Source organism: Dendrobates tinctorius, unplaced genomic scaffold, assembly GCF_039654945.1.
Source record: "Dendrobates tinctorius isolate UK_male_01 unplaced genomic scaffold, ASM3965494v1 ptg000060l, whole genome shotgun sequence".
NCBI lineage: Eukaryota > Metazoa > Chordata > Amphibia > Anura > Dendrobatidae > Dendrobates > Dendrobates tinctorius.
In genome coordinates this window covers 16,875,293-16,902,919 of record NW_027361728.1, presented here as the reverse complement: position 1 = coordinate 16,902,919, position 27,627 = coordinate 16,875,293, and the positions used below count along the sequence as shown (strand labels likewise).

Sequence of the window (27,627 nt, the reverse complement as noted above, 5' to 3'; positions counted from 1 at the left end):
CCGCCACCACCACTATGGCAAGCGCTGCTCCTGTATGGAGCACCACCACCGCCACTGCACCACCTGCTTGGAGCAACACCACCACAGAACCTGCTTGGGCCACCGACACCACCAGTCAACATCATCAAAGGAGCACCACCAGCATTCCTCATCAAAGAAGCACAGCCAGCACTCCTCATCAAAGGAGCACAGCAAGCACTCCTCATCAAAGGAGCACCGCCAGCACTCCTCATCAAAGGAGCACTGCCAGCACTCCTCATCAAAGGAGCACAGCCACTACTCCTCATCAAAGGAGCACCACCACCACTCCTCATCAAAGGAGCACCACCACCACTCCTCATCCAAAGAGCACCGCCACCAATTCTCATCCTAGGAGTCCTACCAGAACTTCTCCTGCTCGGATCACTGACACGCTGCCTCCTTCTAGGAGCACCGATACGACTTTGTCTCCGGATCACAGCCACCGCCACTTCTTTGAGCACCGACACGACTTTGTCTCCTCGTATCACTTCCACCGCCGCCACTTCTATGAGCACCGACACAACTTTGTCTCCTTCTAGGAGCACCGCCACTGCCACTTCTAGGAGCACCGCCACCGCCACAACAGAGCAGCAGAGTGGTGACCCACATTCCATCTTTTACAGGTGAACGCCACGGTCCACCATCTCCACGCGGTCGAGCAAAGTAAGGCGGTCACACGGTGGAAGTCGGGCCAGGCAGGATACTCCTGCGCCAAAGGAAAAAAAAACAAACTTTGTTTGTCCATCCACCCTCTCCTCCTAATGTGTCTCAACCTGCCTCCATGTCCATTCCAGAGCTCCCTTCCCCCAGTAATTTTGTCGCCCCTTCTCCTAGAACCCCTTCCTCAACCTCCAGCCGTTCCTCGTCTCTCCACATCCCCAAAGTATCCCAATCTTCCCCCAAACGTCATTCCTAATAAAATCTTTTTTTTTTTTTGTGTAAAAATAAATGTGCAATTCTGCTTTCAAAAAAATTGGATTGATTACTGTGTCAATCGCCGACTACACACACTGCGCCGTACACACACTGCACCGTACACTTAGCGTTTTGACACCAAATATCTCCATTACTGAGACATGTTTCTTGTGTCAGTCTTGGAGATATGTGTTGTCAAAAAAAACAATCTATATGACTTGTATTTTCCACACCAGTCTCTATATTCTTCTAATATTGCACAGACTGGATCCAGCAGGGTTTCCCAACTCCAGTCCTCAAGGTCCACCAACAGATCATGTTGTAAGGAATTCCATTTTTTTTTGCTCATGTGAAGCAGTTATCAACGGAGCAATGGAATTACTTACAACATTATCTGTTGGTGGTCCTTGAGGACTGGAGTTGGGGAACCCTGCTGAAATCAGTCTGTGCAATATTACAAGAATGTAGAGACTGGTGTGGAAAATACAAGTCATATAGATTATTGTTTTTGACACCAGATATCTCCATTACTGAGACATGTTTCTTGTGTTAGTCTTGGAGATATGTGTTGTCAAAAAAAACAATCTATATGACTTGTATTTTCCACACCAGTCTCTTTATTCTTCTAATATTGCACAGACTGGATCCAGCAGGGTTCCCCAACTCCAGTCCTCAAGGTCCACCAACAGATCATGTTGTAAGGAATTCCGTTTTTTTTGCTCATGTGAAGCAGTTATCAACGGAGCAATGGAACTACTTACAACATTATCTGTTGGTGGTCCTTGAGGACTGGAGTTGGGGAACCCTGCTGAATTCAGTCTGTGCAATATTACAAGAATGTAAAGACTGGTGTGGAAAATACAAGTCATATAGATTGTTTTTTTTGACAACACATATGTCCAAGACTGACACAAGAAACATCAGTAATGGAGATATCTGGTGTCAAAAAAACAAATCTATGTGACTTGTATTTTCAGCACCAGTCTCTTCAGTCATATAATATTGCACAGACTGAATCGAGCAGGGTTCCCCAACTCCAGTCTTCAAGGCCAACAAACAAATCATGTTTTAAGTAATTCCATTACTCCAGTGATAACTGCTTCACCTGACCCAAAAAAAGGAAATCCTTAAAACATGATCTGTTTGTGGACATTTAGGACTAGATTTTGGAAACCCTGGCATAGAGGATGGTGTTGAGTGCAAGGCATATCTATTGTTATCTTGCCTTTTTTGTACCATCATCATTTAACTATTTTTGAGACAAAGCAAGGGGATTGTAAATATACCTAGTAATTAACAACATACTCTATTTAAGTGTGTGGAATAAACTGATGACCTGATGCTTAAAATAAATGTTATACTTACTTCACAAATACCCTGGCCTTGTATCATCATCACTATCACACCTGGGCAGGTGAATACACGTTTTAACCTGCAGCGTTGCATAACTCTCCATATATTTGAAGCAGACTTTATAGATGCTGCAGTTTAAGTAATATGTGTATTGTCATGCCCATGTGTGATAACTTTGTGAACTCAATATGCATTATACACCAGGCCTAGGTATGGTAGAAGTTGTATAAACTCTATTATGTCTCCAGTATGTTTTCAAACTCAAGCCACAGTGGTTATCGTACAAATAATATTTATAGTCACATGTTTTGGTGTAATAAAAAGTAAAGGATGCCAGTGCATCAACAATTTTTTTTTTTTTTTAATTGGTCCATGTGACAAAAATATTAGTTGTATTTTCTCCACCGTCGCTGCTAATTGAACACACTGTCGAGATGATAACGGTCATACAACTTGTGTGTGTGTATGTGTAGTCACCTGGTCAGGAGTACTAGTAAATTTATGATGCACAAAACACAGCATCATAATTTCACTGGTACACCTGGCGAGTTAATAATACTATCGGGAGTGTAAAAAGACACAATGTACTCAGTACAGGTATCAAAACATTGTTTTATTAACCCAACAACAAGAAAATTTTTTTACACCATTTGATCTTGCCATTCCACCCGGCCTACATCCGAGATGAAGTAGGCCGCAAATTGGTGCCTCATTTGGCCAACTTCAACCGATGACCTGAGAGGGTGCTGAGTAAATTCAGGCAATGGGTTAGGAGCAACATCATCAAGATCTATGTTTGGATGCTCTCTAGCATGACAAAATTATGTAGAACCACACAGGCCTTCACCACCTCATCCACTGTTTCCAGTTTTAGATTAATGGCTGTGGCGAGAATGCGCCATCTGGATACAAGAATACCGAAGGCACACTCAACAGTTCTTCTGGCCCTGGTAAACCTGTAATTAAAAATTCTTTTTGTGTGGTCCAAGTCCCGGCTGGAGTAGGACTTGAGCATGTTTTGGCACATCTGGAATGCCTCATCCCCAACCATTACAAAGGTCTGTGGCGGAGCTTCGATGTTGGGAAGAGGCAGTGGCATGGGAAAATTAAATTGGTTGCCATACAATCTCCGGCCCATGTTCGAGTTCATAAAGGCCTGGCAGTCATTTCCACGGCCAAATGTCCACTGCTACAAACATACAGTCTGCATCCGAAATGGCCATGAGTACTGTAGAAAAGCACTTTTTATAGTTGTAGTACTCCGATCCAGTTCTTTTTGGCTTGATAATGCAGATGTGTTTCCCATCCACCGCTCCCAAACAGTTGGGAAAATTGCATACTGTCCAGAATTTTTCGGCTATTTCCAACCACTTTTCCGCGGTGGGCAGGGGCATGAATTCTGGACAGAGAACATTCCACAAAGCCTGGCAGGTGTCCGCTACAATTCCAGACAACGTGGAGATTCCAATACGGTACTGGAAGTGGAGTGAAGAGAGTGTTTCTCCAGTTGCCAGGAATCTGGGAAACAAAGAAAAAACAACAAATATTACTTCTGTATATGGATTTTAAAAACACCAACAATAAATTAAAAAAAAAAAAGTTTATAAAAATACATCTGCAGCCTTTTGTTCATTACATGCCATAAAAAAACCGCAGCTTTTTGTTAAATACATGGCAGAACTATAATTCTGCCAGATTTGTAATAGTACATGTCACAACAAAGAAAATTCTGCAGGCATTGGTTTTGCAATACTACGTACCGTAATGTAACCAGTAGCCGTTCCTCAGGAGTAATCGCACGCCGGAGCTGCGTGTCCTGTCTCCGGATGGCTTCTTGGACCCGACCAAGTAAATCGTTAAAGCTTTGCTGGGACATCCGGGTATAATCTGTAAATTTCTCCGGGTTTGCCTGTAGCTTACTGTAGAGGGTGTGGTACGCTCCACGGCTCTCCCGGAGTTCAATAATGGGATGTATCCGCAAACGCTGCCGCTGCCGTCTTCCCTGCCTCTCTCTCTCCCTCTGTTCATGGCAAGCAACTGCATAAGCCTGAGCCATCCTGATGTCCAGATCCAAGTCAAAGTAAAAACTCTTCCAGCGCAGATCCATGTTTCACAAGGCAAATGCAAGCAAATGTGAAGAATTCAGCTGTAAACAGGGTCTACAGTATATAAAGAATTTCCATAAGACACGCCCACTGCTGTCCCATTGGTGGAGTGTGTTGCAAGAATTTTTCAAGGATTTTTTCTCCTGTGAAGTGACACCATTGCGCATAAAAAATGCAAACGCCTGAAAGAACACTTACAAACGAATAAAAACGCTGTGATTTTTTGTCATAATGCGCACAATAATGGTATAAAAAAACGCGGCGCTTACAAACATTTGCATGCGCTTTTGACATGCGTTTCATGTGCGCTCGATACGCTGCGCAAAAAGGCGCAAGTGTGAAAGTAGCCTAAGAAAGAGATTAGTCAAAGAATGGAGTCAGTAGAAATGAATAGGGTCAATACTGGGCCATGTGGAGGATATGCCTAAAAGCAACTTACAAGAACCTATGAAAATGGGGAAAAATCATGAGAAAGCGCAGCCAAGAACAACAGGGGTGTCAATAAGACAATACAGCTTTGTCAGGGGAAGTTCAACCTATGATATTAGTAATATACTGCTCAAAGAAATAAAGGGAACACAAACAGCCTGTTGCAAATGGAAGTATTCCCTTTATTTTTTTGTGCAGTATATATATAAATAGAATTGATAATCATGGGCCAGACCTCCAAGGTACCCAGAAGAAGATTACAAAAACATCTTTACACTATCAACGTGGCAGCCTTGGACCTCAGAAAAGGTAAGTCCTTGACTTCCTTCAGTGATCATTGTCTTTCCATCCATCAGGGCAAATGTAATAACATTCGGATCAATGGACTACAGAGAGTCTTGGGCCCTGTCAGGGGTGGTGGCCATCACAAAAAACTTTTGCAATTGGAGGCAAGATGGATTTTTGATCTCCAATCAGTTGCCACCTCTGGCCTGAATGAGCAATTACTATCTTTTCCTAGGTATATTTTCTCTAAACAGCGCGGCCATGTGCTTGTTTTTCAATTGTGGCTCATACACACTTTGCTTTACAAATTTTATTTGATTTTTCTCCCTTCCATTGGCCTCATTATATAGGTCCTGTTCTTCCTTACGAATCCATACTTGCCAGGATTTCATCTGACTTATCACCTGATATAAGGATGTCCTAGCATCCCATCCATGGACTTCAGATACCACAATATTGGCAAAGAACATGACATTGAATTACATTCAAGAACCAGGATTCTTTTTATTTGTTGGGACTTTACTATATAACGTTGTATTCTTTTTTTCAGCCCTTCTCCTCATACTTCCCAAATATAGGATTGTATACTAATAATCTCTAGGATTTGGGATTTGACACATATTGCTATATATAGCAACGATCTAATTGTAATATGTGGGTTCCACCTTGCAACTAAATAATATAGTTCTCTTCTTCCCCTACCTCTTTATACACCCATTCTACATGATTGACCGATTTCATGTGTTCAGTTTACATGTGGAACATAGCTAACCCCCTTTGTTATCGAATATACACTGCTCAAAAAAATAAAGGGAACACTTAAACAACACAAAGTAAATCCACACTTATATGAAATCAACCTGTCCATTGATTGTGAATCAATTTACCCTGCTGTTGTGCAAATGGAACAGACAACAGGTAGAAATTAAGGGCAATTAGCCAGACAATCCCTATATAGGAGTGCTTTTTCTGGTGGGTGACCACAGAACATTTCTCTGTTGTCATCCTTTTTGGCTGTTGTTTTGGTCACTTTTGCATTTTGTAATTGCTCTCACCCCTAGAGGTACAATAACATGAGGCGGTGTCTACTATACAACCAACAGAAATTGCTCAGGTAGTGCAGCTCCTCCACGATGGCACATCAATCCGAGCAGTAGCAAGAAGGGTAGCTGTGTCAGTCATTAAAGTGTCCAGAGCATGGAGCAGACACCAGGAGATGTGGAGGGGGCCATAGGAAGGCAACAACCCAGCAGCAGGAGCGCTACCTCCTCCTTTGTGCAAAGAGGAACAGGAGAAGCAGTGCGAGAGGCCTCCAAAATGATCTCCAGCAGGCCACTACTGTCAGAAACAAACTCCATGAGGGTAGAATGAGGATCAACATCCACAAGTGGGTATTGTGCTTACAGTCCAACATCGTGCAGGGCAATTGGCAATTGCTAGAGGACACCAAGATGGGCAGATTCAACATTGGTGCTCTGTGCTCTTCATGGATGAGAGCAGGATCACACTAAGCACATGTGACAGAGTCTTGAGAGCGTTCTGCTACCTGCAACATCCTCCAGCAGTGGGTCAGTAATGGTGTGGAGAGGCTTTTTTTTTGGAGGGCTGCAGAGCCCTCCATGTGCTAACCAGAGGTACACTGACTACCCTGACTGCCATTAGGTACCGGGATGAGATCCTCAGACCCACTGTGAGACTATGTGCAGGTGGAATGGGCCCTGGTTTCCTTCTGATGCATGACAATGCTAGGCCTCATGTGGCTGAAGTTTGTTAGCAGTTCCTGCATGATGAAAGTATAGCTGCTATCGACTGGCCTGCCCATTCAGCATACCTGAATCCTATCGGGCATATCTGGGACATTATGTCTCGTTCCATCCACCAACGCCACGTTGACTGTCCAAGAGTTGACTGATGCTTTAATTCAGGTCTGAGAGGAGATCCCTCAGGAGAGCATCTGCCACCTTATCAGGAGCATGCCCAGGCATTGTTGGGAGGTCATACATGCACATGGAGGCCACACAAACAACTGAGCATCATTTCCTTGTCTTGAGGCATTTCCACTGAAGTGAATCAGCCTGTAATTTGATTTTCCACTTTGATTTTGATCATCATTCCATATCCAGACCTCCATGGGATATTACTTTTGATTTGCATTAATCATTTTTATGCTTTATTGTTCTCAATGCATTCCACTATGTAATGAATAAAGATTTGCAACTGGAATATTTCATTCAGTGACATCTCGGATGTGATATTTTAGTGTTCCCTTTACGTGTTTTAGCAGTGTACATTTTTCCATTGCTATATCTACCATCTCTCTAATTATTTATTTTTATCTGACCTTATATCCTCATACATACTTGTGATGAAGGAGCAGCTGACATCTTTCATATGGGGCCTAATGCTCGCCTCATGTCTGAGCTTGGCCTGTCCATTTTGGTCTGAGTTCACAATAATTACAGGCAGCTAACTGATCCTACCCCCCCAGGGCCTGTAAGCATATTGAAGAAAACAGGATTTAGTGCTCCAATGTTGAATAGCAAGGTCTTTTAGTATGATAATGAGATAAAGCCAAAGCAGAACTTCAAAGCTTGAGTAGGAGCCACGCCAGCATGGGGCAGGAAGGTGCCTGGGGGCTTCAATTAGAATATACCTGTCAGGTGGACACAGAAATACACATCCATTGTCTCTCCCAGCCTCTTCGACTCATTCCTAGGATCATGGATTATGAGCACACCTTTCGAGCTATAGACTCATAAAAAATATCCGCGTGACCTTGAGGAAATCGCGCATCTGGCAGTGCGACTCCTGAGTCCGTGAGGGCTCTGGGACCTGAGATATAGAGATTGGCCCTCCACAGCGACCCAATGGGGCCATGCTTGCTCTCCACACGACAGGCAAAACAAATCGCATTCACTGGTACCTCTCGTGTCCTGATCCGATCATGCTGTAGAAAGTTACCCCCTTTCTTAGATATTGGGAATAAGTTCTGCCGGGAGCTAAAGGGTGGAGATTATTAGCCCACTCTCTGACACAGGGGGAGGAACTCAGCATGCTTAAGAACTAGCAGCACATGGCAAAGACACTCACTCTCTCACAGAAGAACCAGACGATGATGATCTAAGAAGGAACTGGGGACAGATCTGCCAAGGGGAGCAGCGGCCTGCGCTTTGGGGTCTGTCCGGCAACTAAGATTCTTGTACCTGTGGACTGCAGAGCTCCCGGCACCCACATGCAACCTACAATCTGGTAAATTGACCTCCAGCTTAATATCTCTAAGTCTTGTACCCTTATTGTTATATTTTACTCTGACTGCAAATCCACTGTAATTCGATTGTATAGCTTACTGTATATTTCTGTAATTATCTAGTGCGTCCTTAAGGCAATTAAACCATAAAATTAATCTTGGGCTGATGCTTTTACTCTGATTACGAATCTTAGAATACCCAGCGGGTAACAGGACATCCTCCCCGGCGGCCATTTGCTCTAGGTGCAGTTCCCTTACTGACCTGAGAGACAAAGGGGGTGCCCGAGAGCTGTGCCTGTGTAGTTAAGTCACATTGGTGACGTGGGAGGAACTGGTCCTGTCCTCCACAATACTTACCATTGTCATCTAAGATTCATGTTTGACAGTTATACATGATAGAAGTGAAGCCCGCATGGGTTAACAAATTTTTATTTCATTTTATACTGGGAGTTCACAGCCAATAATAAACTTTTCAGCAGAAAGTGTTGTCCCAACGTTTCGGCATTAATGGCCTTTATCTAGGGTAAATTCTAATAAACAAAAGAATAAACAATGACATAAGTATAACAAAACCCACATACTATGATTAACAATGCATCTTGTTATATAACATATATCTTCACGGCAAATATTTTAACAACATAAGGCTTGTTTCGTGAAATCCCTTGAGCAACATTATGGTATCCAAAGGAGATGGAAAAATTATTATATAATAATAAGTATGTGGGTTTTGTCAAGTTTGTTAACCCATTGCGGGCTTCACGTCTATCTTTTTGAGTGCTCGAGGTTACTTTACTATACTGACTGGATATTTGTCCTCTGGAGCACCACTCTTACAGTTTTTTGAGTGCACACTTGACCTTGATTACATACTATGACAGTTATACATGCCTGTCTCCTCTTGGTGCATGATATTTATCTTACTGGTATTATGGATAGGAGACCATATTCATTTAGACTTGGTGCCCTTTTTTTCTCTTTTTTTCTTTTGACCCTAATTAATTTGCAATAATCCTTTATTCAACTGCCATGTACTGTTGGTATTCTTGCTTTTTGTTCAAAGTTCGCATATACCTGATTAAAGTGGTTTTCTCCCTCACCTGAATTTGTCTAATTTCGGGTTGTGAATATATGGCGCATATATGATTTGACCTCTTATATAGACTATGGCTCATTATTGATCGCTAGTTCCTTTGTCTGAACCTGGGAGACACCTGTTGCTCTATGATTTTACATGGTTATTGCGTTTCTAACTTCAATCAAATATATTCTACTTGTTGGTTGCTATACCAGCTATATGGTTAACAGGTTGGTGCGTCAACCATTCACCACCATGTGTCGACTTCATGTGGTCTATTAATGGTCACATGTCCGGCCTATTTTTACATCTCCCATGCATTATGTCTGATGGCTTGGCATTTTAAGATATATAACTGTTCTTATGTGCGCCTATCGTCAATAAGGCTGTGTGCCCACGTTGCTTTTTTTAAGCGTTTTTGAAGCGTTTTTAGGGCTTCAAACTGCTTCAAAAACGCTTAAAATAAGCTTCCCATTCATTTGAATGCTTTTTGGCCTTTTTGTGCCAATGGATGCGTTTTTTACCGCTAAGGAAACGCTTAGCGGCTAAAAACGCAGCATGTTCATTAATTTTGTGGCTTAGTCCACGTTTTTAGCTATTTCCTATGGTCCAGAAGACGCGCGGAAAAAACACATCAAAAACGCCCGTTTTTTGAGCAAAAAACGTGTGGAAAACGCGCAAAAAAACGCGCGTTTTCTGAGAAGGAGTCCGGTTTTGTGTCAGGATTAAAACGCTACTGTGGGCACATAGCCTTAAGCGTCTGGGGTGTTTAAAATGCTGTCGCAAGACACTTAGTTTGGCTTAATACATTTCCTTCATTATTATGGGGTCTATAATACTGTCTCTAGAGACCTATGCCATAACCCCAGCAATTTTCTTACTGTGTCTACAAGAACGTCTCTAGACACATTCTAATTTGGTTTCTCTCACACCATTCAAAGACACTTTGGCTGCTCCATCATATGTATGTGTCCTTTACTTTTCACTTTTTGTCTGCTGAATGGCTGCCAGCCTTTATTCTAGGCTAGTATATCCATCCACGTATACCTTTAATTATGTGCGATAATTAACATTTGATTTTGCTGGCCCATTTTTCGTGCCTACTTGTGCAATCGCAGGCTAGCATGCTCGCCCACATAACACCACCTATTGTGCGTTGGTTATGCTTCAAGCCCTGCTGATAACGGTATGGGTGCCTCATTTATTTTCCTTGTCTCCATTTATTGCGCACGCTGTATGCATAGTACTGGCAGGGTGACTGCCCTCATATATTCTCTGCCTCCTATGCATGTACTCTGCATGTATCCTGCTGACTTCCGCTTCTTGCAATTCACCATGGATGCCGCTAACCACCAGTATCTATTTATGCCGATTATCAATTGTAGATATATATATATCTTGCTAATATCATAGGTTGGACGTCCCCTGACAAAGCTATATTCTACAGCGATACGCGTGGGGAACATCTGATTGACACCCCTGTTGTTCTTGGCTGCGCTTTCTCCTGGTTATTCCCCATTTTCATAGATGTAGGTAAGTTGCTTTTAGGCATATCCTCCGCATGTCTCCAGGATTGACCCTATTCAGTGGGGTCTCCAAAGGTCTCATTATTTGACTAATGTCTTTCTTACTTACATATAATTACCATGCACCTCTTTCCCCTGAATATATTTATATGCTTTATTTTACATTGTACTACGTGTATTTCAGGATATAAGGGGCTCTGTGTCTTCCATCTTCTTATGATATTGGTGCTTTTTTACCTATTGAATAAGGATTTTTCCTGTCTGTCTGTAATTCTATGTGGATATTATTTGACATTCTTGTACATGTGACCTCATATAAGGGGGCTTGGGAACATTTATTTCTGGGATGGATACCGTTCTGGAAATTTGCATATTGGAATTATAGCGCTAGCTTGGTCTATTGTGGACCTATGAGGCGTCATTTATGGAATCACTTGGTTTTTAAATGCCTTTAAGGTGTGTTTTCTATGGTGCCTAATACAAATATACACTTTTAGCAGTATCCTGGTGTGGTCACCGCTTATGTATTGTCATCACGCGAGCTACAAAAAACCCAGTGCCAAAGTCGCTGGAACGGCACTGGCTGTGTGTGTGCATAGGCTGTTGTTATTTTACCTGGGGGAAAATAGCAATTGAGTAGTGGTTGTCTGATTAGTGGACAACCCCTTTAAGGAAGCACTCCCATAACTTTTGTATTCCCTAAACCAGTGTACATAGTGTAGTGTAAATGTATTGATATACTCACCAATCTGTCTTCAACCGATTCCCAGAATCGCTCGGGTCCTCTTTTCAGTCATGTTGGTGTGGGCTTCATAGACTTACATAAAATGCAGTCTGGTTGGTCAGAATTGTGTCACATGACTCAGAAGAGGATCAGAATGGCATTGGGAGCTAGGTCAAGACCAGTGAGTATATCAATGCCCATACACTACAGTGCATAGATTTTTACAAAGGGAATTAAAAAATTAACAGGAGTGCTACTTCAAAAATAAACAAAAATTAAAATAAAATAAAATAGTGGGTAACGATGCATCTGTAGAATTCATGTATATCAAAATTGAACATTAATTAACCCTTGCGGTAAATGATATAAAAAGGAAAATAATCAAAATACCTGAATTACGTTTTTTTGGTCACCATAAATCACTACAAAAATGCAATAAAAATGAATCAAAAGCATCATATGTGGCCTAAAATGGTTTCAATAAAAACATCAGCTTACCACACAGAAATCAGTCAGGTAAGAGAAGGCGGTGCTGGGCGGGGAATAGAGCTGGAGTGACAGAGGCTTCAGAGCTACAGTAACCATTTGCATATCAATTCAAACATTGATTTATTAGTAATGGAGGAGCAGAGTCGCCATGTAAAGAAAGTGCTTGACTTGTCAATGAAAGAGATGTATGCGCTTATATATAGGTTGGGGTGTGAAATTCTACTGACAGTTTCCTTTTAAATGACTACCTATGGGATTGGCCATATTGAAAGGAATCTGTCATCCAATATATTCTTCACCATATGTGAGCATCATAATTTAGGGACAGAGGTGATGATAGAGAGAGCTCGTGAATATACAGTGACACATCACTGGAATCAGGGTCTTTACCCCAACATTATGCTGCTCTCAGATGACGTAGCAAAGACTTGGTGCCAGAGTCTATTCAAGAATGTAGTTGTGTGAGTATTCCAAAATAAAATTACACTAGTAAGCTCGACTGAGGCATGTCTATGCATAGATCCACTAACGCTTTTATGAGGAATAGATACTTAATATCTATAAATAAATAACTTATATAAATGAAGAACCTGAAATAAGTGAACTGAGAACGTGAGTTGCACCCATTACATTAGATTTCCAAGTGAAGCCCTTTGACCGTCCATCTACAGTATCAATAGAACTCTATATCTTTTTTGTTAAGGACACTCTATCACCAGGTTTTATCTACCCCATATGAGAGCAGCATGATGCAGGGGCAAAGACCCTAATTCCAGTGATGTGTCACTTACTGGGCTGCTTGCTGACATTTTGTATAAAATCAATGTTTTCTCTGGATGCTGAGCTTTGTATATCCCTGCACACACCATTGATTGACAGCCTTTTGTGTACACTATGCATAGGCAGAAAGTTCCCAATCAATGGTGGGGATGGGGTTATATAGAAGTCATGAATATGGAAGACTACCTGGCAGCAGGTTACTAGTCCTCTAGTAATAATCTCCTGATAAAACAGTGATTTTATCAAAACTACAGCAAGCAGCCCAGTAAGTGACAAATCGCTGGAATCAGGGTCTCTGCCCCTACATCATACTGCTCTCAAATGACGGGGCAAAAACCTGGTGACAGATTCACTTTAATTGGGATGTCTAGCCTTAAGCTACAAATCTGCAGTCACTCTATGCGGCTGCAGACTTGTGAATCCTCACATTGAGTGCACGGCGCTGTGTGGATTCTCGGAGGACGAATGACCACAAGTATGTGATTTGCATACATGTGGTCATGTGCTGACGACATGGGCGCGTCATTACTCAATTTAAGTGTATTGAGCAAGGCCAAACAAGTCTAGTCAGAATGTGGCCAGATGTATGGAGATTCGTATACTTGCGTTCTCAAGACTGTTCACTGCCGATATCAGCACTGGAGAATTTTAAAAGCACGCACTGTGTGCAGTGTGAGGATTCACAAGTCTGCAGTCACATAGAGTAACTGCAGACTTGTACCCTAAAAGCGCTTTCAGACGTCTGTGATCATCGCTCCGATCTCGGCTAGCAATGCACTGACCGGCCATGCATCCCCTTACCCGAGTGTTACAGCTTCATGTATATGAGGCTGTCACGCTCGATTTGGGAGACTCATCATTAGCCCATGAATTGTGATCCGAGATTGGACTGATGATCACAGAGTTCTGAAAGAGCCCTAAGACCGGACAACCCCTGTAAGTATCTATTAAACTTCTTCTGAATGAGTCTTCAGTGAGGAGTCTAAATCCAAACAGGAGACCTCTACAATTAGACAAACATGGCCTACAACCTAACCCAAAGGGAGAAATCCAGTTGCAAAGTGTGAATATATTACTTTGATTGTGGTGGTTTCTTCATCATTATCAGAATTTGAAAGTTCATCATTGCTAGAAGGAATAGCAGAAAAATCTTCATACGTTTCCAGAGAATTAAGATGCTTTGGCCAATCTACAGAAGAAAAAAACATAAATGTGTTTGATATCTCAATGTTAAAGTTTTGCTTCCAGTCTACTAATAGTACTGCTAAGAAATATGTACTGAACAGATAAAGTTTAGTTCCTATTTAATATAATATCACATAGGCTTTTCATGTACAATGCCTTACCAAACTGCAATTGCCGGGCATTGTCAGAAGGCCATTGTCAGGAGGGCAGTGTCAGGTGGGCATCGTCAGGAAGGCATTGTCAGGAAGGCATTGCCCGGATGGCATCGTCAGGAGGGCATTGTCCGAATGGCATTATCAGAAGGGCATCGTCAGGAAGGCAATGTCAGGAGGGCATTGTCAGAAGGGCATTATCAGAAGGGCATCGTCAGGAAGGCAATGTCAGGAGGGCATTGTCAGAAGGGCATTGCCCGGATGGTATTGCCCGGATGGCATCATCAGGAGGGCATTGTCCGGATGGCATTGTCAGGAGGGCATTGTCAGAAAAGCATTGTCAGGAGGGCATTGTCCGGATGGCATTGTCCAGATGACATTGTCAGGAGGCCATTGTCAGGAGGCTATTGTCAGGATGGCATCGTCAGGAAGGCATTGTCAGGTGGGCACTGTCAGGAGGGCATTGTCAGGAGGGCATTGTCAGGAGGGCATTGTCAGGAGGGCATTGTCAAGAGGGCATTGTCAGGAGGGCATTGTCAAGAGGGCATTTTCAGGAGGGCATCGTCAGGAGGGCATTGTCAGGAGGGCATTGTCAGGAGGGCATTGTCAGCTGCGCATTGTCAGGAGGGCATTGTCAGGAGGGCATTGTCTGGTGGGCATCGTCAGGAGGGCATCGTCAGGAGGGCATTGTCAGGAGGGCATTGTCAGGAGGGGATCATCAGGAAGGAATCATCAGGAGGGCATTGTCAGGTGGGCATTGTCAGGAGGACATTGTCAGGAGGGCACTGTCAGGTGGGCAAGACTGATTGCTGCAGAGACAACATGAAGGATTCCAGTTACAGAAAAAAATCAACACTAATCATGGCAGCATGGCTGCAGTGTTTCATGACATGCTCCAGTCATTACATAATGGTACACAGATACACAATGTCAATTATTTTAGAAAATCAATATTGCAGATCTATAATGTGTTGTTGTTCTAGTTAGGTAACAGTCTTATCATACTATGGGAAATATGTGTCAAGGAAATAACTGCAGACAACGACAATGTAGAAATTGTAATAGAGAATACAATGAAGTCAAATTTTTGCAATGTGCTAAATATACATGATTTTTCATTATTAAAGGCTTGTTCATGACTAATGTATATTTTTTACTATAGGCCTAAAGACTAACAGGTAGGTAGTTGCTAACAGACCACCCTTATGTCTAACCGGCTCAGAGCGGTCACCAACCGCTTCTACCGGCAATTCAGCTGCTTCTCATTAACAGAAAATCTCTTCTGCTTCCAGGCTGCTCTGTCGACTGGGCGTGATTGCTGACATCATGCAGATTGACAGCTGGCTCCCCACAATTAAGCAGTGGGGAGCCAGCTGTCAATCAGCATGACATTGACAGTCACGCCCTGTTAACGGAATAAAGGGGAAGAGATGCCACTACTCTGTCGAAGTCACGTTATCGAATGCTGCTGCAGGAGTGGTCGGTATGTGACCACTCTGTGCCGGCAGAGATCGGCATCGGGTACAACAGACATGATAGTTAGCAACTACCTGCCTGATAGTTCTTAGGCCCTTGGTAATAAAAGTACATAGTCCAGGATAACCCCTTTAACTGGAGTTTTGTGCTGTGAGCCCATGTCTTGGTCTTTTCACCTGGTACTTTAACAAATATATTTTACTGCTGTTGAATAAGAGACATAACTATAGGGGATACAACTATTCCTGGGCACTGGTGCCACAACAACTCATCTGCCACACTGGAGGACCGTGGGGCTAGTTACGGCTTTCACATTTGGACCTCATTGTATTCATCTGAGAACAACAATATATAACTTATGTAACTCAAACACAAAAACATGAACATTTATGTATACAAAAAGCATGCGACGGATACTAACAAAATGACATTAATTTATTTCCAAACCATGCAGAAATTAATTAATTTTCTAGATCTCAAATATATTGTTTATAATCATTTGGATTTGCATTTATATACCCTTGTGGAAGCACAAAGCCAAACAAAATCAATAGCTAATATATGTACAGACACATAATTTTGTATTAAGTACATGTGTAAATTATTCCTTGTGTACACAATGCCCCAATACAAATTAGATTAGATAAGTTTTCTGAACCCATTGATTTTGGTGGGGTTAGACAAACCATCTTACAAATTTGGGGATCTCCTGACTGTCCCCTAAAAAAATGATATTAGGGAACATAAGGATCAGGCGGTTGGAATTCAATCATCCGATCTGTTTTTTTCACAAGGGAGGGTCATTTACTGCTGGACGTTTCTGGCAGTCACTTTCTCACAGGGGATGTTCCTATCTAAAATGTATGATCAGCTAAATATTATGTGGTAGAGATAAAACAGAACGACTGTGAAGAAAGGTAACAATCTGCTCTGAAAAATGACTTAAGATAAAAAAAATGACTTGCGGACGCGCAAGTATTGGGAGCCCCTGAACAAACTAGTGGACTGGGTAATACGGTACATCACTTTATGCCCTAGGCATATGTGAATTACTTGATATTGAGCCTTGACACATTTATCACCATTTCCATCTTTTCTATGCAGGATTATATATATATTATCTAGTAGCACTAGCTCCACTATAGGGAGTTACATGCACAGTGGGTACGGAAAGTATTCAGACCCCTTTAAATTTTTCACTCTTTGTTTCATTGCGGCCATTTGGTAAATTCAAAAAAGTTCATTTTTTTCTCATTAATGTACACTCTGCACCCCATCTTGACTGAAAAAAAAATGTATAAATTTTTGCAAATTTATAAAAAAAAAGAAAAACTGAAATATCACATGGTTGTAAGTATTCAGACCCTTTGCTCAGACACTCATATTTAAGTCACATGCTGCTCATTTCCTTGTGATCCTCCTTGAGATGGTTCTACTCCTTCATTAGAGTCCAGCTGTGTTTAACTTATCCGATAGGACTTCCTTTGTAAAGGCACACACCTGTCTACATAAGACCTCACAGCTCACAATGCATGTCAGACCAAATGAGAATCATGAGGTCAAAGGAACTGGCCAAGGAGCTCAGACACAGAATTGTGGCAAGGCAAAGATCTGGCCAAGGTTACAAAAGAATTTCTGCAGTACTCAAGGTTCCTAAGAGCACACTTGCCTCCATAATCTTTAAATGGAAGAAGTTTGGGACCACCAGAAGTCTTCCTAGACCTGGCCGTCCAGCCAAACTGAGCAATCGTGGCAAAAGAGCCTTGGTGAGAGAGGTATAGAAGAAACCCAAGATCACTGTGGCTGAGCTCCACAGATGCAGTAGGGAAATGGGAGAAAGTTCCACAAAGTCAACTATCACTGCATCCCTCCACCAGTCGGGCCTTTATGGCAGAGTAGCCTGACAGAAGCCTCTCCTCAGTACAAGACATATGAAAGCTCGCATAGAGTTTGCTAAAAACCACATGAAGTACTCCCAGACTATGAGAAATAACATTCTGTGGTCTGATTAGATGAAGATAGAACTTTTTGGTAATAATTCTAAGCGGTATGTGTGGAGAAAACCAGGCAATGCTCATCACCTGCCCAATACAATCCCAACAGTGAAACATGGTGGTGGCAGCATCATGCTAATGGGGTGTTTTTCAGCTGCAGGGACAGGATGATTGGTTGCAATTAAAGGAAACATGAATGCGGCTAAGAACAGAGATATCCTGGATGAAAACCTCTTTCAGAGTGCTCTGGACCTCAGACTTGGCCGAAGATTCACCTTCCTACAAGACAATGATCCTAAGCACACAGCTAAAATAACAAAGGAGTGGCTTCAGAACAACTCTGTGACCATTCTTGACTGGCCCAGCCAGAGCCCTGACCTAAACCCAATTGAGCATCTCTGGAGAGACCTGAAAATAGCTGTCCACCAACGTTCACCATCCAACCTGACGGAACGGGAGAGGATCTGCAAGGGAGAATGGCAGAGGATCCCCAAATCCAGGTGTGAAAAACTTGTTGTATCATTCCCAAGAAGACTCATGGCCGTACTAGCGCAAAAGGGTGCTTCTACTCAATACTGAGCAAAGGGTCTGAATACTTATGACCATGTGATATTTCAGGTTTTCTTTAAGAAATTTGAAAAAAATTTCTACATTTCTGGGTTATTTTTCAGTCAAGATGGGGTGCAGAGTGTACATTAATGGGGAAAAAAATGAACTTTTTTGAATTTACCAAATGGCTGCAATGAAACAGAGTAAAAAATGTAAAGGGGTCTGAATACTTTCCGTACCCACTGTATATCATTCTATTGCTCACAACTTTATCCTATGTACAGTTAGTATTCATAAAATGTATGTATTTTTCTATAAGACTTTGGACTGTTTATTGTCATTCTTTTTGTCCTTCTGAGGCCAGGATTGCAGGGAGGAATTAAATTCCTTAAGGCTACGTTCCCATGTTGAGCGTTTGGTGAGTTTTTGATGATGCAGATTTCTGCTTCTATTATATAAATCAGATTACTTGTGTTTTTTACATGCGTTGTTATTGCGTTTTTGATTCTGCTGTTTTTGCCTTTTTTCGGATGCCATGTGTTAAATAAAGCTGCTTTTTCTTATACTTATCGGTATTTGACAAATTGATACAGTCAGATGCAGATTACAAGCGGTGTCAATGCGTTTCCAAAGCGGAAACGCACTAGAAAGGCTGGTTTCACACTTGCGTTTTTTGCGCTGCGTTTTTGCGCAAACATGCACATGCGTTTTTTCCTATATTTAACATGGGTGCGCATTGTCATGCGTTTGTACGCGTTTGTATCCGCATGCGTTTTTTATAGTGTGTGCCCAGGCGCACAAAATGCAACCTGTTGCATTTTTTGTGTGTCCGACCTGTCTCAAAAAGACGCATGCGCACGCAATGCGCACGGAATTCACCCAAAAACACATTAAAGTCTATGGGAGCGCTGACATGCCCATAGTCATGCGCACGTCAGCGTTTAAAAACGCATGCGCAAAAAAACAAGAAAACGCATTAAAAACGCATGATGCTTTCTTTATGCGCGTTTGCACTGCGCATGCAGCGCAAAAAAACGCAAGTGTGAAAGTAGCCAAACACGTGTTTTTTATATACGGATTTTCTGCATCTAATGCAATTCTATAGCGAAAATCCGCACATAAAACTCAGAGTATCCACAACAGATGTTGACATGTTGCAGATATAAAACGTGCACCGCAGGTCAGTTTACGCTGACTAAAAAAATAAGTACAGTGGCCAGGAGATCTCCATAAATCGCATCAACTGTATGAATCTGGCCAAAAGGTAGTATTTTCCCTCCCTGTATTTATCGGGAAGCCCACCCATGTGGAACACCACTGGACCATTCATCCAGCTCCACACTGTGTGCCATGTGCCACATTTTTCACAGATCTGTCATTCCACACATAGCTGCATTTCCGTATATTTTCCGTATATTTCATAACTAATGGATTATATCTCCCTTAGCCCTGTTCTGTATGTCAGGGATTATGGAAGGCATACAAGTGCCTGACTATCATCAGTAAGTGATCATGACAAGCATTTTTTTCCTAAATTCACGCAAGCTATTTTTTTCCCTTGAATTGCGAATAGCTCCACATTTCTTTTCCTAAACAATGAAAAAAATTATATACTTCTAATGCTAATGTTTACCACTAACAACTGAAAGAAAACTGAAGAATGAATAGATTACAATTGATCGGAATTAATCTTAAATAGACTCGTCATAGATTTAATAATTATCATTAAAGGGAATCTGTCATTGGGTTTTTTGCCACCTCATCTGACAGCAGCATAATGTAGGGACAGAGACCCTTATTCCAGTGATGTGTCACTTACTGGGCTGCTTGATAGCATTTTCATAAAATCACTGTTTTCTCTGCTGCAGATCTAGCAGTTCTCTGAATGCTGAGTTCTGTATAAGCCCGCCCCTCACCACTGATAGGCAGAATTCTGCCCATGTACATTGAACACAGAAAGCTGCCCATCAGTGGTGGGGGCGGGGTTACCCAGAGCTCTGAATTTGTCTGACTTCCTGGCAGCAGGTTCACTAGTCCTCTAGTGATAATTTCCTGCTGATAAAACAGTGACTTTATCAAAACTATAGCATGCAGCCCATTAAGTGATACATCGCTGGTATCAGGGTCTCTATCTCTCCCTTATGTTGCTCTCAGATTAATTGGCAAAAACCTGGTGACAGATTCCCTTTAATGATTGGCCTCATCCTGGGAAAATTTTAGTACCTAACTAATAACAATCAGTTGCATCACTACTTTCTGTTATCAACCAGTACATGGCAAATTAATCTTGATTTTCAAAACACATTATGCTATGTTCACCCTTTATTTGCATTTATTATACCATGAGAGGAAAAAAAAAGCAAAAACACAACAAATTATGTATGTGCAGGACAAAACAAACAGGAAACCACACCTACATGCAAAATCACAGCACGTATACCTTCAAGACCCAGTGGTGTTGGGTCACTCTTAATTTCATGCCTTTTTGCTTTAACATCTGGACCAAGAGGACCTATTATGTTTACAAATGTGGAACACAATTGAGTCCAAGCGTTGTGTAAAAATAAATGTAAAATACCAATAAATAATACGGTAACTCTTCCAGTTTTAATAACATATCATGCACTTTTGGTCTTTAAATTAGCACAGACATACCATACATTAAGCATCGCTAGCACTTGGGCCTCAGTCGTAAGTCGTTTCTCACGTAGGTATCATGTATTATGAACATGTATCCAGCATAGTTTATGTGGCTGCTCATATGTCCATGTTTTTTGCAGCCTAAAGAGCCATGTTCCCCATCAGATTAATCAAACATGCCAGTCCCTGACTGCTCTAACTGTAAAGAACCCTTTCCTATTTAGCTGCTAGAATCACCTTTCTTGAAGTGAGTGCCTCCTAGTCCTTTGTAAGGTCTTTGTAAGGAATATGTGGTGTGCCAGTCATGTGTATTGATCACACATGTATTCATACGTATAAATATGATCTCCTCTGAGAAGCCTCTTAAAGTGGACCTTTTGCTTTTAATTCTAGAGCATCACGGAACTTTATATTTTGCTGTCAGTCTGTAATTTCATGTGAAACATGTGAAGAAGCTATCAATGATGAGACTGGCACACTGTTATCTACTGCAAGGTGGTATCACAAAGATAGACCCGGCTGGACATTTTGATCCTCCTGAACTTTTGTCAATTGTATGTGGACAATCAAACACAAGTATTAGTATTGTCAGTTCCATAACTGAGCAACGATGGAAGCAAAAAGAGGCTAAAGTCAAAATCAAATTCAGATTGAAACATGGTCAGGACGAACTTTGTGACTTTACCACTAACCCTGTGGTTATGATTTCGTGATGAAGTGTCGCGGACTCTTGCTAAAGGAAATAGATTACTAGTCTTGAAACTTGTCTTGCTAATCTGGGTGCAACACTACAATTTCACATGATTTCCAGTTTATTAAGCAAGATGATGTTTGCTTGCGTAGTATGAATATTTCGATAAAAACAGTAGCAGCCTCGATCATTTCTCAGCTATGTGCTCAGTAAACTCCAACTATAAATCACAAAGCTGTAAATGCAGCAAAGCCCAATAGATGTTTAGGCCAAAAATGAATCTGTATTTTATATTAAAGGGAATCTGTCACCCCGTTTTTTCTCCATGAGCTGCCAGCACCTCCATCAGGGGCTTATCTACAGCATGTAATGGTGTAGAGAAGCCCTCGATGTAGCCTGAAAGATAAGAAAAACAAGTTAGATTATACTCACCGTGGATCGGGTGCGGTGGGTGTCGCGGTCCCCTCCGGCGCCTCCCATCTTCTAGCGATGATGTCCTCCTTCTTACTTCTGCCTCGGCTCCTGCGCAGGCGTACTTTATCTGCCCTATTGAGGGCAGAGTAAAGAACTGCAGTGCGCAGGCGCCGGGAAAGGTCAGAGAGGTCTGGCGCCTGCGCACTGCAGTACTTTACTCTGCCCTCAACAGGGCAGATAAAGTACGCCTGCGCAGGAGCCGCGGCAGAAGTAAGAAGGAGGACGTCATCGCTAAGATGGGAGGTGTCTGACCGGACCGGATCCCCGGGTGAGTATAATCTAACTAGTTTTTCTTATTTTTCAGGTTACATCGGGGGCAGAATGCTGTAGATAAGCCCCTGATGGTGGTGGCCGCAGCTCATAGAGCAAAAATGGAGTGACAGATTCCCTTTAAGGGCTGTTCATAAATCAGATTTTTTTAATACGTATTTATCATTTACAGAAAAAATTTCTATGGTGTAGGAAATAATAAACCTACAAACTGCATATATCCTACTGTATTATAATAGGGTGAGAACTGTATATTACTTTCTGCCAGGTATAAAGTGGAAACAGTGGGGAGCCATGGTCAGATTGATACATTTCTTTTTTTCTCTGGAGAATACTTATTACCAGCTTACATACTTGGAGGTAGCATTTGCCTAAGCAGATTTTGTATATAACAGTATATTATAATAAAAAAGTACAAATTCTTTCTGTGCTACATCTCCTGCAAAGTTATAGTTCAGCCATTTATAGAGCAGCACCATGTCTCTGAGATTGATGAGCGAACCTGCTTGGATAAGGTGTTATCAAAGCATGCTCGGGTGGTAACCAAGTGTCTCTGCTGCGCTCTAAAAATGCAACACATGCATGGATTGACTGTTTGTTAGGCAATTCCTGTATGTGTTGCCGCTGTTGAAACCGCCGCGATACATGCAGGCGTGGTGACCCAAATATTTTTACAGCATGCCGGAGACACTTGGTTAGCACCCGAGCATGCTCAGATAACTAGAGTAGAGTAAATATATTCGGAATCGGACGCCGAATCTGAATTTGCCACATGGTACCCTATTCGGGCAGAATATATGTTTGATGTTCGGTTCCGAACATATTCGGTAATTTCTACTCCCATTGACTCCAATGACGCTCGGCGAATATTGCAGAAACAATATTTGTCGCCGATCATAATTGGAACCGAATTTTGAAAAATTCACTCAACTCTACCGATAACACGTTTGTTCATCACTAGTCTCTAACTCTGAAATGACAGCTGGTAAACTACTCTATGTATTCATACCTTGTATACACAGAGAGCTTTCATATCAGTGTACATAGAGGGATGTTCTGGTTAACGATTAATAATTAGGTGTTCACTAAACTGCAGATAAGCATTTTGAAACTTTCTGACAATACTAACACAGATTCTACTGATCAATTTCAGTGCTATGACACATAAGAAAACAAAGTCATTGTAGAATGTACCGGCACATTTATAAAAGAGTAGCATTTGTACATAAGAATGGATGCAAAGGTTTGGGATCTCTACCTTTTGCGCGAGCAGGAACTCTAATAGCTGTTGAACTGATAGAAGAAGCTAATGAAAAGCGACGTGCAGCTTCTTTCTCCTTAGATTCGGACTCTAATGGACACAAGATTCATAGCAAGACTTTGTTACAATACAGGAGACAACCATGTAATTAACGATCCATAAGCCTCTTGTAACACGGACAAACAGATGCATCAGTTCAGCCAGCAATGTGAGTGAGAGACAATGACGTTCATCAAGGCAATGATGGTACTTGTACAGGCGCCCTTTCTCATTTGTTGGCTGTTTTTTTTTAAAGACTTGATTATTGTTATGTAAGTTTAAAGGGAATGTTCAGTTTGGAAAATACACAGTAAAGGAGAGGATTGATTGCGGCTGATCACAGAGATAAACTCTGATCTATAGGGAAACACAGAAGCAAGTTTTAAATTTACCATTGCTGAAGAGATTGAGCCAATGCTGCCAACCATCATGGCATAATGGCTGCTAAGTAAAGCTTCTTCTTTATTTTTGTTAATTTCTTCTCTCTGTTGCAGAGCTATTATATTGTAAAGCCTAGATGATAATTTATCATAAACCCACATGGCAGTTACCAGAGATTCTTCTCTGGGGCTGTGTACTTTGTCTCCTGCAGGAGGTTAACCAATCAGAAGCAGATGACATCATGCAGGGGAAAAAAGAATACGCCCACCTCTGAGCCCTAATCTCTGCAGTTAAGGTATGGTATAGTTCAGAGCTGAGTGTGATTACATATTGCATACACTTCCATAGCAGAGCTGTGTATGTAATGCCGTAATACTATGGGTTGTGCATTATATTATATGGATGACTATGGGATGCTTTTTACTATACAGAGGACTATGCGGGGCATTATATTATATAGAGTACTATGGGGTGCATCAAGCTATATAGAGGACTATGGGGTGCATTATACTATATTGAGGACTATGGAGTGTATTACACTATATAGAGAAATATGGAGTGCATTATACTATATGGAGGACTATGGGGGTGCATTATACTATATGGAAAGCTATGTGGAGGCCATTATACTATATGACTATGACTATAAGACTATGTGGGGGCCATTATATTTGAAGGGCTATGTGGGAGCCTCTATACTTTATGGAGGACTATGTGGGGGTCATTCAACTGTATGCAAGCAATTATACAGTGTGAAGGTATGTGTTGGGGCCATAATAGTGTTTGGAAAGCTAGTAGGGGCCATTATACAGTATGGAGAGGTGTGGGTGCATTTATACTGTATGTAGACTCATTATACTGTATGGAGCGTTATTTGGAGGGTCACAGTTGGAGGATCATACTGCATTGGGGTCACAATAATTTGCCTGGGGAGTTGAGGGGTTTACAGTAAATCATCACACCATGCTTGTAGAGGGTACTGTGAAGGAATTTACTCTGGGGGTATAATACAGTGTTTGTAGGGCACTTTTATTGGCATCACACTTTATGGAGCTATGAAAGGGGAACTTAGGGGCTTCCACAGGAGGAAAATTACTTTAGAAGGGCTGCAAAATTGTGAGACATAATCTTCTATAACCCCACCGAATATTATTTATTTTACTTTTTTGGGAGAGGTGGGTCCAATTAGAACCTTTGCTATGGGGCCCCATGATTTCCATGTACACCCTTGCCCTAAAGCTGATATTTAATTATCCTGCAGCCAGAAGTAAAAAATGCAACGAAAGGTAAATGGTGCAACATTTTCAATTAAAATTAATTGCTAAAATTAAATTTAGCGCAAAATACGTGAATTTTATAAAAAAAAAAATATCCCTTTTGTTGTCAATATCTTTTAACCCCTTCATGACCGGAGGTATTTTCTTTTTTGCGTTTTCGTTTTTTGCTCCCCTTCTTCCCAGAGCCATAACTTTTTTATTTTTTGGTCAAAATGGCCATATGAGGGCTTGTTTTTTTGCGGAATAAGTTGTACTTTTCAACGACACCAATGGTTTTAACATATCATGTACTAGAAAATGGGAAAAAGATTCCAAGTGTGGTGAAATTGCAAAAAAAGTGCAATTCCACAGTTGTTTTTTTAACCATCTTCACTAAATACTAAAACTGACATTCCATTATGATTCTCCATGTCAGTACGAGTTCATAGACACCAAACAAGTCTAGGTTCTTTTTTATTTAACCCCTTACCTACAATTGACGTAATATTCCGTCCATGTGACCATGGACCTAATTACCATGGACGGAATATTACGTCATCGCGATCAGCGGCGCCCACGTGGTGAGCGCCGCTGATCGCGGCCGAGTGTCAGCTAATTATCATAGCTGACACCCGGCACAATGTGTCAGGGGCGGTCACGGACCGCCCCCGACACGTTAACCCCTTGCACACCGCGATCAAACACGATCGCGGTGTACCGGGGGTTAAAGGGAAGCATCGGCAGGGAGGGGGCTCCCTCCTTGCTTCCCTGAGCCCCCCACGGCAGCGCAATGTGCAGCGCTGCTGCGGGGGGCTCCTTTCCTGCAGGTCCCCGGATCCAATATGGCGATGGGGACCTCCGGGGGCCTGCAGGAAGTGGCTTCCTCAGTGCCTGCAAAGCGCAGGCATGAGGAAGCCTGTGCAGTGCCTGTGACAGATCGCTGATCTGTCACAGTGATCTGTGATGTGCCAGATCAGCGATCTGTCACAGGACAGTTATGTCCCCCCTGGGACATTGTAATAAAGTAAAAAAAAATAAAAAAAAAGTGCAAAAATAATTTTAAAAAAATCGCTAAATAAATTAAAAAAAAAAAAAAATATTCCCCAATAAATTCATTTTTTGGAAATAAAAAAAAAAAAAAACAATAAAAGTACACATATTTGGTATCGCTGCGTCTGTAACGATCCACCCTATAAAACTGTCCCAATAGTTAATCCCTTAAGCGAACCCCTTAAAAAATAAAAATAAAAAACGAAGCAAAAAATAATGATTTATTATCATACCGCCGAACAAAAAGTGCAATAACGCGCGATCAAAAAGATGCATATAAATATCCATGGTACCGCTGAAAACGTCATCTTGTCCCGCAAAAAACGAGCTGCCATACAGCATCATCAGCGAAAAAATAAAAAAGTTATAGCTCGCAGAATAAAGTGATGCAAAAATAATTATTTTTTATATAAAATTGTTTTCATTGCATAAAAGCACCAAAACATAAAAAAAGACCTAAATGAGGTATCGCTGTAACCGTACTGACCAGAAGAATAAAACCACCTTATAAATTTTACCGCACCCGGAACGGCGTAAACGCACCACCCAAAAGAAATTCATGAAACGCTGGTTTTTGTTCATTCTGCGTCCCAAAAAACGAAATAAAAAGCGATCAAAAATGTCACATGCCCGAACATGATACCAATAAAAGCGTCAACTCGTCCCGCAAAAAATAAGACCTCACATGACTCGGTGGGTCAAAATATGGAAAAATTATAGCTCTCAATATGTGGTGATGCAAAAAATATTTTTACAATAAAAAGCGTCTTTTAGCGTGCGACAGCTGCCAAACATAAAAACCGCCATAAATAGTAAATCAAACCCCCCGTTATCACCCCCTTAGTTAGGGAAAAATAATAAAATTAAAAAAATGTATTTATTTCCATTTTCCCATTAGGGTTAGGGCTAGGGTTAGGGCTAGGGTTAGGGTTAGAATTGGGGGTTTCCACTATTTGCGCACATCAGGTGCTCTCCAAACGCAACATGGCGTCTGATCTCAATTCCAGCCAATTCTGCGTTGAAAAAGTCAAATGGTGCTCCTTCCCTTCCAAGCTCTGCCATGCACCCAAACAGTGTTTTACCCCCTCATATGGGGTATCAGCCTACTCAGGACAATTTGCAAAACAACTTTTGGGGTCCTATTTCTCCTGTTGCCCTTAGGAAAATAAAAATTTGGGGGCAAAAATATCATTTTTGTGGAAAAAAATTTTTTTGTTATTTTCATGCCTGGGCGTTATAAACTTCTGTGAAGCACTT

The 27,627-nt window shown here is 41.6% G+C and overlaps 1 protein-coding gene across 4 annotated transcripts in view; it reads right to left on the bottom strand.

The window, feature by feature from the left end:
- Positions 1-27,627, bottom strand: part of MCF2L2 (MCF.2 cell line derived transforming sequence-like 2) — a 474,009-nt gene that overhangs the window by 27,578 nt on the left and 418,804 nt on the right. For 3 of the 4 annotated variants that reach the window (XM_073578748.1, XM_073578751.1, XM_073578750.1), the window contains 3 exons: positions 23,642-23,734; positions 20,749-20,820; positions 14,029-14,141 (listed from right to left, as the gene is read on the bottom strand). In XM_073578748.1, coding sequence (XP_073434849.1) covers positions 14,029-14,141; positions 20,749-20,820; positions 23,642-23,734 — 278 coding nt within the window. The remainder of the gene's footprint in view (positions 1-14,028; positions 14,142-20,748; positions 20,821-23,641; positions 23,735-27,627) is intronic. The other variant, XM_073578752.1, reaches the window with a different exon arrangement.